We start from the raw sequence: 15,763 nt of genomic DNA on the forward strand, positions 1-15,763 counted from the left end.
TTAATATTTTTAAAAAGCTAGATCAGTTATTTATATTTAGACAGACTATACATTTAATGGCATAAAATATGATACTAAAACTAAATTCTCTCTATATTAGAGCTATATGAGGCAAAAGATGTACAACTATCATTAAGGAATATGCCACCTTCTTATTAGCTTCCTGTAACAATTCTTATTATGATGAATTTCTTAAAAGAATTAAAATCTCTCTTGCTACGAGTCTACAGACTATTTTATTATCACAACCATCCAAAATCTGAACTGGTACATCCAAATACTTCAAGTCAATAGCTACCTCAGGATTTCCTACCTTTAGGAAGGCAGGAAATTATCTCAACCATTACACTTCTTTCCTATTTGCTAATTCAGTAGCAGGTATCTTACTTTACTCTCAATTCCTTTCTAGGTGCCGAAACCCCTAATCTCTGTAACTGTTTATCAAAGACTGTCAAGTAAAGGAAGATTAAATGTACAATTCTTTACATGGCACATTTAGAAATATCCTAATTAAGACAGCTCAGTACTTGGTATATAGTTTATGAACATTTCATACACTGGAACTCTGATGAAACACTAATATAACAAGTAGTAGGGCCCTGGCCAGTGTGAGTCAGTTGGTTGAGTGTTATCCCAGCACCAAAAGGTCACTGGTTCAATTCCAGGTCAGGACACATGCCCAGGTTGCCTGCTCAATCCCCAGTAGGGAGAGTACAGGAGGCAGCTGATAATTATTTCTCTCTCCCTACCTCCTTCTCCCTTCCTCTCTCTCTAAAATCAATAAAAACATATTTTTTTTAAAAAAATTAAAAGTAGGTCACTTAAAAATATTGTATCAATTCATGTTGGGTATTACCACTACTATAACGGACAAAGTTGTATTTTATAACGCTTGAACAGTCTTTTCCTAGCTAAAGAAAATGACAAAGTAAAAATAACAGTCTGAGGTTTTAAATCCTAAAGTTTACAGAACATCCAATTTAACACACAAAGTAAATCATACCACTACTAATATGTAAGAACAATATGGATTATTATTTGGTCAAGAAATTGCCTCTAGATTCATCTTAAACATCTCACATTTAAAAAATAACACAAACTATTACAATTTGAAAATTTCTATGAACAACATAATGGCCTTTTCTAGGAATACATACAGGATTACCAAGTGCTAGCTCTATGCAGAAATCAGGCAAGGACTCCACACCCATTATAACCAGGCATTAAGGTAAACAGATCTGACTGGCTTTGAATTCTCTGTTCCTAGTGTCAGGGCTCTTTTCTGCATGTACCCTTTAAAGCAAATAGTTTATTACTTTGTGTCATGTTTGGCAATGTCAAAGCTTCATATTAATGCCATGATTATATTAAGTATATTCAAGCTCTTTGACAGTGAAAATTAGAAAAAAAGGGAGAGACTGGATTTTATTATAATTTCAAAATAATTTACTTATCTTCCCATAAATATTATGCTTGGCAAACAATGAAAAATATGCTTTTATCCCGCAAGATTAAAAGAAACTCAACTCACTACTAGTCCTGAAATGCAAATTAAACTAACCATGAGACTTCATTTTTCCACTAACCATTAAGGTACAAAAAATTCAAGTGAAGTAACAGTTATCACTAGTAGAGGTTTTGTTACATAAAAACCAATCACCAACCCCTGCTATATACTTACATATACATGTTTTTGGAACTATGTAAGCATTAAAAAATATATATATATATGGAAAGATGCCCACAAAAGCTACTTGGAACGGGGATATGCAATAGAAGGGAAAAGAGGCACGCAAGTAAAAACTGGAAAAAAGAGCAATTAAAAACTTATGATTCCATTTACTATGTTTTACATTATATATTACTATAAAACATACATATGCATATATAAAACATAAGTTATATGTGTGTCTTATCTGCATAAAAAATTAAGAGGGAAAGAATGTAATTAAATCTATAATAACTAAGTTGCTTTGTTAAGTGAAAAGGGGAAAAAATTAAGTAATGTATATTCTATTACAGTAAAGACAAATCATTTAAGTTTTTGTCAGCGAGGATAAAAGTGAAAGTATATATAAGAAGCTAACATTAATTCCTTTTATGGGATGAAACTGGAAAAGGAGCTTTGCTTTCATACCTTGTTTAATTGTGCTATTTTAAACAACATAAGACTTTTGCAATTGAAAATAGAAAAAATGTATGCTTGTATTTTTTGCTGTTTAAAAATACGTACCTTGACCTTGCCATACTTTAGAAGGTATTACTAATATTTTGTCACAGGATGCAGAAGGCTGGATCCACCGCCAAACTAGAAAATCCGCACCACCTATTCTTCGTGTTTCTGTGCGAACTCTAGACTCGTTAGCAGCAAGGAAGTCAACAGCTCTATCCCAGACTTTCTTCATTGTTTTCCTATTATGTGAACAAAATGACTATTATCTTGGCTTGCCATCTTTTTCAAATATTAGTAATTGAAGGTAGTGGTTATTGTTAACTCTGGCTGTTCTTCTCACTAGTTACAGAGTTTTTCAGAAAAGATTTAGAAGCCTGAACCTCACCTCAGATTTACTGAATTTCGATCTCTAGAGATGGAGCATAAGCATTAGTATTTTCCCCCCCATACTTCCACTGGATCCTGATGTGTTACTGGGGTTAAGAACATTGTTTTAGCATATGGCATCATCTTCTCTTTAAGAAGTTATTAGTTCTTTTATTTTAAAAGATTTAACAAAATATTTAAAAACATTACTAATAAAACGTCATTGGCTACTGCCTCTTTCTTTATCAAGATGAAAGTAATGAAAGGAAGGTAGAGATTGACAACAAAGAATCAAATGTATAAGAATGAGAATGACTTAGAAATCTAATTGTCTATTTTGCCACTCAAATGAGGGAGGTTAACAGACAAGAATTTAGAAAGAAGTTTTTCAAGTATAAAAATAAAGCCTATACAGTAAAACAATCCTGGTTGAGAAGGGTCAGAACTCTCAATATAATTTTCGTAACTACAGAAAACGCCAACATTCTTATTTACTTCAATTCATAACACTATGAACACACCTGTCATGAGGCTGTATTAAGGAATCTCGTACATGTGGAATGGGCATGAAAGGTTGTAAATCTTTGTTTTCCTGGCAAGCTTCATTATGACTTCGTAAAACATCTGAAAATAAAACAAATGAATCAATCACTGGTTATCATGTTATAGTTTATCACAAAATGACTATTCTAGAAATAGTTTAGATTTTTAAAAATACTATACCTATAATCTTTACCACCATATCATACATCTGTCTTGTTTCCTCTTCCTCTTTTGTCCAGCGATATTTCATGTAACGCAGAACGACACAGACCATCACTACACCTGCAATATTCACATATTTTGCGCTTTAAAATTTTGTGGTCAACAGAATTCAAAGAAAATAAAACTTATGATAGTTTCTACAGTGATTATTTTAACTGCCATAATGGGATAATGGAATGAGCCTTCAAGTTAGTGGGTTGAATTAGCTACATAATTAAAACTACATAGAAAAACTTAATAGTAAACAAAATCCAGAGTTTATCTTAATCTCACTTCTTCTATTACGTTGACAACTGAAAAATTTTTTCAATTTTTAGGTTTTTTTTTTTCAATGTTTTTAAAATTTGTAAATAATGGCAATAACATTTAAATTCTAACTTAATTTTTTGAAAACAAAGTAACATAACTGTTTCACACACTTTTTTCTTTGCAGCTTTAAACTACGAGAAAAGTGAGACTAAACATACTACACCCTACATTTTAGGTAAATTACTTTTAAAGGACTTGGACAGAAAAACAAATCTCTTAAATTCCTATTATCAATCAAAATAGTCACATAAAATCTAGTAATTTAAATGAAATTTTAATTCAGGCATGTAATAGTTTTAAAATTAAAAATAATTTTAATAAACTTAAATTATAAGTTTAAAACTAAGCTTACTTTTTATAATTTCCTATTGTATTTTAAAGTAGATTTCCATCTATGCACTATACCTTTTTCTTTAACATTTATATGACAAAGTTTTATTCCCACTTCTTCTCATAAGTACTGTTTTCTAAATTGATGTTGACATTATTTCTAAAAACCTAAATATTATTATATCTTAGCAAAAACTTCTGGATGTGATTTATAATGGCAACCATCACTGAAATAAATTCTCAGCCCTAGCATTTGGTGAAACAAGTACAAAAAATTCTAGACTACAATGTATCTTCTTTATCATCCTAACAACTTACCTAAACATAACAACAATAACCTGTGGGTGACAGTAACAAAAGCACGTCGGAAACGACACCAAAAAGACATCTGTGGTCTTGTGGATTGTAAAAACTGCACATCAGTTACATTTGTCAATTGCTCATCAGGGCCATAACCGACACACCTATTAAAAATAATTAAGGGAGAATTTAGAGGCAAAATCACTTCTTACACTACAAAATGATCAAAGTGGAAAGTAAATCCTTTACCTTATTCCAACATCTTTTCCATTTTCGAAAATCCACTGTAATGAGATGTTAAATATATCTTCATATTCAGGACCTAAATCCTAGTAAGAAAAATAGAAAACATAACTAACTATTCTTAATAATTCACATTCATTTGACTCTGTGTTTAAGCAGTCCTATAATTAACATACTTTGCATAACACTTTAAACTATATAGAGGAACAAAAATGTATTATTTATTCATCACAGAAAAGTAAAAGGAAAAGTTACCATTTCCCCACCACTCTAAGATAACCATGGTTGATATTTTGCTCTGTTCTCTTTTTGTCTGTTTTTACACTTACAGATTTGGGTTTTGTTTTTTTAATAACTTGTTTTTTAAGTATCGTCAAAAGAGTGAATTAGCTACTTTTTAAAAAATGGAACACTATTTTTTAGATAAACAAATGACAAATATTCAGACTTGGTTATTTCAGAGACATTTGCTCAAACAAGTAAATAAAGTAAGCCTGTCACCTCAAGAAAAACAACTGACCATAATTACTACTGATAAAATACAAGCTTTCAAGTGATAAATAGAATTTTTAAAAACTTGTATCCATAACTATGAGCCTGAAAGCTTCACAACAGCTGAAATCCCTTGCAATGAGATTGGTGTGAGCTATTAAAAAATATGACTTTTGGGTATGACATAATAAAATGTGTCAACATTAGGAAGATCTATCAGTAAACCAATATTTTCCAAATGACAGACTCATGGGTTATAAAATCTTGCACAGGTAAAAAATCCATTCTAGTGCAAAACAGATGAAAAATGGATTCTAAAGATTGAGTATGAAAAAGTTCAGATATGGTTTCAAATTCCACATTACTACTTATCTTTAAGAAACTACTACTTGTAGAGTTTTAATGTGGAATCAAAGAATATCTACAATTATCTGAGTATTAAAATACTTTTCCCTGTTTTGAATAATATCTGTGTAAGGCTAGATTTTCTTGATGTACTTCAACCAAAACACAACACAACATAACAGCTGAATGTAGCAGCAGATATGAGAAAACCAGTCACCTTTTATTAAGCTACACATTAAGAGATTTGAAAAAAATGTAAAATAATGCCACTTCTCACTAAATTTTTTATTTTTGAAAAATAGTTATTTCATAAAAATATATTATGTTAACATGTACGTTCATCATTATTTTAAACATATATGTAAATTTATATTTTTTGTTTTAATTTCTAATACAGTAATTATGTATCTAAATATAAATATATATATCCCACAAACAAAAACCATTTAGAGTCCTCAGTAATTTTAGGAATACAAAAGGATCCTGAAACCAAAGAATTTAAAACCTGCTGTACAAAGGCGGATTGTGTATTTTGTTGTTGTTAATCCTCATCTGAGGATATTTTTTCCATTGCTTTTCAGAGAGAATCGAAGGGAGGGAGAGAGGGGAACAGAGAGAGAAACATTGATGTGAGAGACACATCAACTGGTTGTCTCCTGCATTAGCCCCAAGTGGGGTGGGGTGTGAACCTGCAACCCTGGTACGTGTCCTTTGACTGGGAATAGAACACATGACCCTTCGGTGAGTGGGCCGATGCTCTAACCACCGAGCACACCAGCCAGGGAGGATTGTGTATTTTTAAATCAAATTATTAAAAATAAAAGTGGCACCATATTACATATACTGTTTTTCACAAAATGAGGTATTGTATTAATGTTAGTACAGATGAAACAACACCAAGTTTTTTTTAACAAAATGGTATTCCATTTTATGGCTATTTTAATCAATCAACCCCTTATTAATGAACATTTAGAGTGTTTCCAGTTGGTATTTTAATATATCAAATAGTACTATAATAAACATCCTTGAAATTTCTTTCATTCAATGCTTATTGAGGATTCCCATGTGTTAGGTACTGTTCTAGGACCTAGACATGTAGCACTAAACAAAACAATCAAAACTCCCTATGCTCATGGAGCTTATGTTCTATTCAAAAGTATGTTTTCATGTACTTTTAAAAGTAAAAAGAATGAATTTCTAAAGTAAATATAAGTCAGTTTTTAAATCCCTTTTAAAAAATGAAATTTGTAAATAATAGCTATTACATTTTATCAACAGATTCAATAGCATTGGAAATCACAAGGTTTTCATTTGATCAGTAAATTTACTTCCTAATATGAAATTGGTATTTTAATATCTAAAATTTGAAAATGCTTTATAAGTAGAACTAATCTTGCCAGACATTACTTATGTGTAATAATTATTACTAATACCAGGATTTTTCAGATGGGGAAAATAACTATAGGCTGTCATCTGAAGGGAAAAAAAAGTGTGATCATTTCAGTATTTATAAATATTTTAAAAATTGTAGCCAATGTAAATATTTAGTAAATGAGAAATGGTTTCTATATGAAATTTCAATGGGATATTATGAATTTCAGAAATAATCTTGAGAGCTAAATAGCTATATGCTTAAAATAGTAAAACTACAACATTCAATTTATATATATTTAAAACTATAAAAGTTATGTACTTGTGAGTAAAAACTAGAAAATGAAGTGATTTTAATACTGCCTTAAAATGTTATGCAATACAATTATACAAAAATAACTTCAGACAATTACTGTTTTGTTATACTACTAGAAATCACTTTGTGTATAACGAAAAATCAAACAGAACTCATAATCATTGCTGTAAAACTAGAGAAGAAAAAATGTGAAGCAGCAGCACCAAGAGAACATACTTCGAATTACACTGCATGGGTCAGAGGAAGCTAAGGCACACTCTAGGGTAGTTCCCCTTATCCTCAGTTTCGCTTTCCTCAGTTTCAGTCAACTACGATTCAAAAATATTACATGGAAAATTCCAGAAATAAACAAGTTTTAAATTGCCTGCCATTCTGAGTGGTGTGATGAAATCTCACACCATCCCCACTCCTTCCCACCCAGGATGTGAATCATCCTTTTGTCCAGTGCATCCATGATATGTACGTTCCCTGTCACTTAGCAGCTTTTTCAGTTATCAGATTGACTGTCGTGGTATTGCAGTACTTGTGTTCACGTAAAACTACTTTATTTAATAAAGGCCCCAAAGTACAAGGGTAGTGATGCTGACAATTCACATATGCCAAAGAGAAGTTGTAAAGTGCTTCCTTTAAGTGAAAAGGTGAAAGTTCTCGATTTAATTTAAAAAAAAAATTTGTATGCTGAGGCTGCTAAGCTCTACATTAAAAACTAATCTTCTATCCGTGAAAAGTATGAAAAAGGAAAAAGAAACTCTTGCTAATTATGTTATCACACCTCAAACTGCAAAAGTTATAGCCACAGTACATAAGTGCTTAGTAAGATGGAAAAGGCTTTAAATTTGTGGGTAGAAGACATGAACAGAAAACCTGTTCTGACTGATGGCAATGTGATGCGCCAGAAAGCACTGAGCCCATATGAAGACTTCAGCAAGGGATCCCCTGAAAAGAGTGACCACGTTTACATAACTTATATTATAGTATATTTTATAATTATTCTATTTTATTACTAGTTATTGTTAACCTCTTATTGTCCCTAATTTAAAAATTAAACTATCATAGATATGCATGTACAGGAAAAAACGTATTTATAGGGTTTAGTACTACCTGAGATTTTGGGCATTCACTGGGGGCTGTGGAATGTATCCCTGCAGATAAGTGATCAGTACTGCATACAGGACTTTCAAAATCCACAAAACAAGATTAATATGTGTTATCCACGGAGCTGGAGACATTGTACCAATTCTTCTTTGTAATATATAGGTTTTTTAAAAAGGATTTTTGTACTCATTTAGTTCCTTTCAAAAACTTAATTCTTCAAATACAGACACTATAGCAGACTTCAAAGACATGTTTTAAAAATCAATGAGCCCGGCCGGGCGTGGCTCAGCGGTTGAGCATTGACCTAGGAACCAGGAGATCCCAGTTCGATCACAGGTGAGGGAACATGCCCAGGTTTCAGGCTCAATCCCCAGTAGGGGGGGATGCAGGAGGCAGCCAATCAATGACTCTCATCATTGATGTTTCTATCTCTCCCTCTCCCCTCCTCGATCTGAAATCAATAAAAATATTTTTTTTAAAAATCAATGAAATATATACACTGTATTTACCTTTATGTGCATATACGTGCTTCAGTTTGTATTACTACAATATGCAGATTATGACATTTTTGTTTTATTACATAGAATTTTGAATGCTAAACTATAAACATAAGTTTCAAATAATGCTAAAAGAAATAAATTTCCAACTTTACTAGTTGTATATTTTAAATATAAACATTTTAGGAGGCAGAAGACTGCCTTCATTAATTACCCTAAAAAATGTACATAATGGTTCAAATTAACAAGGACATGCACTCTAATAAGCTAAGCGCTTAATGTGGCAGAACCAAGAGCTTAATACTTCTAATTATAAAATAAGGCGGCTAAGAAAAGGGTATCTTGTTATTTTCTCATTTTCTGTTTTCCTTCTCATGTTAATACCATTTGATATCCACTCACTATCTGGGATACAACAGAACCATACAATGTTCCTTTATGAGTACACATTTTCAAAAACCAATTGATAATTTATTTAAAACTTCATAAAAAATAGGCCAATACTTCCACAAATATCTACACAATATAGAGTTCTACAGTATTATAATTGGAAGGCTGTAGAAGCTGAATTTCTTTCTGGCTTATGCTAATTAAACAGTTGATGCTATCATTATAGTATACATAACGTCTACCTGGTTTTAAGAGTCTAAAGTATTTTATTATTGTTTTTGTAGCCACATGGAAAGGTATTAAGTTAGGCAAGGGTAGGCCAACTACATCTGTGAAGCGCCAGAGTAAAGATTTTAATATTTCTTGTCTCTATCATTTTTAAAGCAACGTTTAAAAATGTTGTAAAACCATAGCTAGCAGGCCATACAAAAACAGGCACATGGACAGTACTTTGCCAACCCCTAAGTTAAGGCATTCTTGCCCTCATAAAACACCCATTTTCTAATCACTGATGACAAAAATCAGGATAAAACTAAGTTTTTAATTTTAAAAGTAGGTTTATTATTCTACTTATTACTATTTACTTACAGGCAATAGCTTAGTCAACAAACTGCTGACTGCTTCATATAAATCTAAATTCAAAGGATGTTTTCCCAAATCTTTAACAAATCTATTTTAACCCATATGTGTGTGTACACACATGTGTGCGCACACACAATTCCCAATTCCATATCTACCTTATTTTCAAAATAAGTGGCCAAAAATGTGTAATTTTTTTTTCCTCTAGTTAATCCTCACCTGAGGATATTTTTCCATGGATTTTTTTTTTAGAGAGAGTGAAAGGGAGGGGGGAGGCCAGAGAGAGAGAGAAACATCGATGTGAGAGAGACACAAGGTGTGTGCCCTTGACCGGGAATTAAACCAGAGACCCTTAGGTGTGAGGCCAATGCTCTAACCACTGAGAAACCCAGGCAGGGTCCCAAAATGTGTATTTTAAAACCCATGTCAGATGCTCTGAACTTGGATTACAGTTCCAAAGTACAAAAATAATACTGTTTCTATAACAGACTCAGTCATTTAAAAAACAACAACAAAGCATTAGTAAGAAGGGGAAAAGAAAGTGCTACAGAGAGAAGTCAAGCAAGTATTAAAAACCTATTGAGGACAGTCATAAAATGTACAATTTACATGTTAATAATAGCTATGTGGCTTTCCAGTTAGTAAATGTTCTGGTTGTGAAATGATATAAGCTATATATAAAATGCTACCTTTTAAATTAATTAAAATATATGACACAAAAATCAATACAATAGTGACTATGACTTAACTCTTGATTATTTTAATGGGAACTTGATCTTTCACCTCCAGGAATAATGGACAGAACATAGTCCTTAGAATCAAGCAGGCCTGGGATCAAATCATGGCTCCATTATTGACTAGCTATATGTATAACCTTAAGTGAGGACAAAGGAAAATATGTCATTTATGTAGATGTATCTATTTTTATCACTTCTTCAGATTCCAACCATTATTCATGGTCAGTCCCTTGCCCACCCAATAGATGGAGTTAGGGGTTACGAACCCAGTCCTTCCATCTAAGAAGCAGAACAGTATAGTGATTCATTTCCAGTGCCATTACTTACTAGCTGGATGACCTAATCATTAAACCCCTCAGAGTGTTAGTTTCTTTATAAAGTGGATCTATTACCACCTACCTTGATGGATCATTATGGTATGAGAAATAACACACAGAAAATACTAAGATAAACTGTACAGTAAGTCCTCACTTAACTTTATGGATAGGCTCTAAAACTTGAAGTGATAGGACGTATGACAAAACCAATTTTATCACAAGCTAAGTGATAGAAACGAGTTAAGTTCCTATGGCATCTCGACTTTTTTTTTTTTAATTTATCTTTATTGTTGAAAGTATTACAGATGTCCCCTCTTTTCTCCAACTGATCCCCTCCATCCCCAGGCCTTCCCCCATACTACTGTCTGTGTCCATGGGTTATGCATTTATGCATATAAGTTCTTTGATTAATCTCTCCCTACACACTCCCCCACCCCCACCTTCCCTCTGAGATCCCTCAGTCTGTTCCATGCCTCTATGTCTCTGGATCTATTTTGTTCATCAGTTTATTTTGATCTCATCAACTTTATAATGAAATTACACAGAATGAAATGACATTATTCAAGGACCTGCTGTACTGGATAAATTGTAATTATTATGAAACTTCCTCATTCCGTTTCCAAAAGCACTTTATTTTTCCACAAAAACACAGTTTTATTAACAGTGATAAGCATTCTAAGCTAGGCCATAAAAGTCTATCCAGACCCATAATTTGGCACATTTGTAGCTATCTTCTTTCCTATTTTTTTCACAAATCTTAAACATATTCATTGTTTTAAAGATTAAATAGGTTTTAAAACTGAACCGCCCATTCATTACATGGTTCTATTGGAAAATTATCACATAAAGCTCCCAACATTAAACTTAAAAAACAATCTGTGTGAGTTAATCTCTGAGTCTGCCTTGATTGTTCTGGAGTGCTCTTTTTGAAAATAAAATTGGAAGGTCTTGGGGGGCAGGAGAGGAGAGAAGAGGGAGGAAAACAAAAAACCAAAATAAAAAACCTCAACCTGTCTTTTCATGAACATAATGCTATGTATTTCCTAAATGTTCCACCAGAGGGACCTCTTAACTTTTCATATATCAAAACAAGCTTTGAATCTGAAAACTGACTAATAAAATGCTCAAGACATTGGGGAGTTAGAAAAAGAGTGGTTAAATTATTTAAATTAACTATTATATTTAAGTTTCTTGTGATGGAGAAGGTGGGAAAAATAAGAATGTAAAGAATCAATTTTGTTCAAATGTTTTTATTGATTTTTTTAAAAGAGAGAAAGAAACATCATGTCAATTGGCTGCCTCCTACATACCCCCTACTGGGGAATAAAGTGTGCAACTCCGGCACGTGCCCTGACTGGGAATCAAACCAGCGACCTCTTGGTGCATGGGATGATGCTCAATCCACTAAGCCACACTGGCCGGGCTAAAGAATCAATTTTAAGAAAATAAAACTTAACTGGGGCTTACTTATTCACTGATTTTACTCAATTAAACATTTACTAATACTGTGCTTATAATGTACTATAAGTTGGGAGAAAATTAGCTTATATCTATAGGAGTTCTATACATTCTTTGGTTTATTTGTTCCTGAATGAATGCAATAACTTAACTGTGTTGGTGGTGAAACCATAGGACAAGTACATGAAATGCAGAATCTCTCTCTCCATAAAGCAGAACACCTGAAATATGCATACCTATTATCATCACTGTTTGATACCAGCTAAGCAGTGATACTCTTCCAATTTATGCTGGAACTTGGATAAAATAAAATAGCTAGATTGTACTAAATTTGTCATTCCAAATTAGAAAGTGATTTGGAAACATATAGCAAAAGCATTAACAAAGTTCATGCTCTTTGAACAAGTAATTCCCTTGCTAGGACTATTTCCTAAGGAAATGATCAGAAAACCAAATACTATATACAAAGATTAGAGCGCCTTCATAATACTAAAAACCACACAAACCAATATAATACAATGCAATCCTATAAAGAAATGTTATCAAGTGATAAAAAGTGTTTTCAAAAACCTGAACAATGACATTGGAAAATGCTTATAACTTTAAGAAAAAAATATTTATTTATAATATGAAATATTTATGCTGATACTAATTTTAGGGGAAAAAATATAATACCAGAAAAAAACAGACCAAAATTAGTGGTTAACCTTAGGTGGTAAATTTGAAATGCCTTTTTTCCTTTTATTTTCCATATGAGTTAAATCATAAGGATGAGTTAATGTTATATTGAAAAATATAAGCATTATTTTAAAAAATAGTAACTTAAAAGCTTTTATCTAGACCTAAAACTTTATTTTTTGGAAAAAGTTCCTATTTAATGCTCTTTTTAATTTTTTTAGCATCAGTCCAAACTACACCTTCAGTGGTGATAAGCCAGACCAGGTTTTACAGCATTTGAAAAACTGAACATGGAATTCCAAAAAGAATGTAAAGAATCAATTTTTTTCCAGTGTGGCTTAGTGGACTGAGCATCATCCCATGCACCAAGAGGTCGCTGGTTTGATTCCCAGTCAGGGCACGTGCCGGAGTTGCACACTTTATTCCCCAGTAGGGGGTATGTAGGAGGCAGCCAATCGACATGATGTTTAACACACACATACCTAAACATAAAAGGATATTGACATTTCTACATAAGATAATTTCACGTAACTACTTAAGAAATGAAACTGATCAATCAACATGTTTTCTAAATATATACATAAGAAATTCTACTGAATCTAAACTGAATCTAAAAAAGAAAAAAATTAAACCTAATCAGAAACACAAACTAATTCCAGGGAAAAGACATGAAAAGCTTTTAAGACTGAAGTTCATTAGTATCAGTTCTTTCTTAAAACTCAATACAAGCAAGTTCCAGCTCAACTCATGCATGGGTGCTTTTTCATTAACTACTTTGCTGCCCGTCCTTAGTAGAACTAATCGCTTGTGCCTACTGCTGACTGGCTTAGACTCTGACTTGTCCCAACCCTGGTCTGTGTCCCTTCTTTTTACTGTATCCTATTGCTGGCCCACAGCTGCAACCTAATTGTTGGGGGAAGGAAAAGAGAAGAGGCTAATCATCCTTCCACATTAACCCCTTCCTTTTCCTCAGCTCCAGCTTAACTACTGGATCAAGCCCTATCCTGTCCCCAAGCCCTGTGCCCCATCCCTTCAGTCCTTCAAATATAGTATTCAGTAGATTTTAAGAGTCTCAGGGTTCTTCTGAAATGTATATTAATTTTGTTGCAGGAATTTGTTACCAACACATATCGGTGCATTATATAAGAGATTTAACTGGGTGCGGGGGGGGGGGGGGGGAGGGAGAGAAAGCAGAAAGGAAGCACTGGCTGGGATCAGTTTTTCCTACTGCTTGAAGTAAAAACTTTCAAATATCTTACAAGGAACCGCTTCCTTGCTTTGGATTCCCACGTGCTATGTCCTCTTCCTGGAATATTTTATTCTATATCCTCTTTAGCCTACTCAATCCAAGCCCTTCTTTGCCTCCAACCCCACAACCCATCTAGCAATTCTATCCTTTAAGACACAGCCCCATAATCATAACCCTTCCTTATTTAAGATCTTTGTGGATACTGATTCTTTAGCTATCTAATCTATTGGCAATTATACCACCAAGAAATTTGCATGTCATCTATGTCAAAACTGAAAGTGAAGACAAGAACAAGGTTGAGACAAATTCTGTAACATGTTACTAGGAACCTCTTTCCAAGTGACAAATTTAGTTAGTTAGGAAACACACAGAAAGAAATCAAAACACACTGGGAAGCTATTATAATCATCAGGCATTGAGCTAGGTACTTTAATATACTCACTTAAGTCTCCAGCAACTCTGATGGGTATCACACTGAGAAACAGTTACAGGAAAGTGAAGGGACTTTACCAAACAGCCTCTGTGTGACAGTGCTACAATCTGAATCCACATCTAATCTCCATCATATTATACTCTTAACATCTGTTGGCTATCTACATGTAAGTCATTAATTAAATTAAAATTTGAGTCCTTCTCTTTTTTGGCAAGCATATCAAGAGATTGTCAACAAAATTTTGATGGAAGCCTTAGGAACTATAGTTCTTAATTTTTTAAATGGGGGGATGACATCAGCAAGACGATAGAATAGGAACCCCAGACCCTCCTTCCCCCAGGAGATAGAAATTCAATAATACACAGATCAATTTCCTTTTAAATAAATAAATCCAAAAACCAGTCAAGAGTCTCCTGCATCCAAACAGACCCCCAACAGAAACTAGCTGCATAGAAGCCAGCAGGAAAATTTATAGCATTCACTCACCAGAGCCCCTTTTCTTGGCACAGCATGGTGCAGTCAGGAGAAAATTCCCAACTCCTGGATTCTCCTTGAGGATGGAAAGAGAAGGTTGGACCATATGTCTAATGTTCAGACTTTTCGGGGGCTACCAGGGGGATTGGTTTCAGTCTTGCTTGAATCTAGGCATTGATAGGTAAGGGCACAAAGTTGGGAGCCACCAAGAAAAAGGCAATGGTTTGAACTAGCACATAGGCACTCATCATTGCCCCTCCCCACAGCTCAGTATAGGATGAGTGGGCGAAAACCTCAAACTCCTGGCTCCTCCCTGAGAAGGGAAAGAGTTGGAGCATATGTCCAATGTTTCCGTTTCTTAGGGAGCTGCCAAGGGGCTGGTATCTGTAGCATCTGTCTCACAGCACTGACAAGAGCTGACACCCTCTAGATGGGTGGAGGCCACTGAGAACAAAAAAGAATTGGACAGCTTGCTATTGCTCCAGAGGGCCTGCAGTACAGCAGACACCAGAAATTACAAGCTCCTGAAAAAAGAAACCTGCAAAAACCTCTAGTTGGAGATTTATACCCACAAGAAGATGCATCCACAAAAAAGATTTGAAATGACCCCAGAATCTCTGAGTTTACTGTTGAAGGTTTTCCCTTGCATAAAGACTGGGAGATGTGGCTATTCTCAAATGTGTACACTGCAACCCAAAGTAGCAAGTCACACAAAGGAAACAAGGAAATATGGGCCAACTAAAGGAAAACAAATCTCCAGAAACTCACCCTAAAACAACTGAATATGAATCATCTGCCAAAAAATTTAAAATCACTGTCATAAATATGCTCAATGAGCACAAGAAA

The 15,763-nt window shown here is 33.7% G+C and overlaps 1 protein-coding gene across 1 annotated transcript in view; it reads right to left on the reverse strand.

Moving 5' to 3' along the window:
* The window catches only part of LEMD3 (LEM domain containing 3), a 64,543-nt gene that overhangs the window by 7,485 nt on the left and 41,295 nt on the right, over positions 1 to 15,763 (reverse strand). The window contains exons 5-9 of the mRNA XM_081125875.1: positions 4,493 to 4,572; positions 4,262 to 4,407; positions 3,263 to 3,364; positions 3,061 to 3,163; positions 2,234 to 2,412 (exon numbers count right to left, since the gene is read on the reverse strand). Coding sequence (XP_080982001.1) covers positions 2,234 to 2,412; positions 3,061 to 3,163; positions 3,263 to 3,364; positions 4,262 to 4,407; positions 4,493 to 4,572 — 610 coding nt within the window. The remainder of the gene's footprint in view (positions 1 to 2,233; positions 2,413 to 3,060; positions 3,164 to 3,262; positions 3,365 to 4,261; positions 4,408 to 4,492; positions 4,573 to 15,763) is intronic.

This window comes from Miniopterus schreibersii (genome assembly GCF_964146895.1).
Source record: "Miniopterus schreibersii genome assembly, chromosome: 2".
Lineage (NCBI taxonomy): Eukaryota > Metazoa > Chordata > Mammalia > Chiroptera > Miniopteridae > Miniopterus > Miniopterus schreibersii.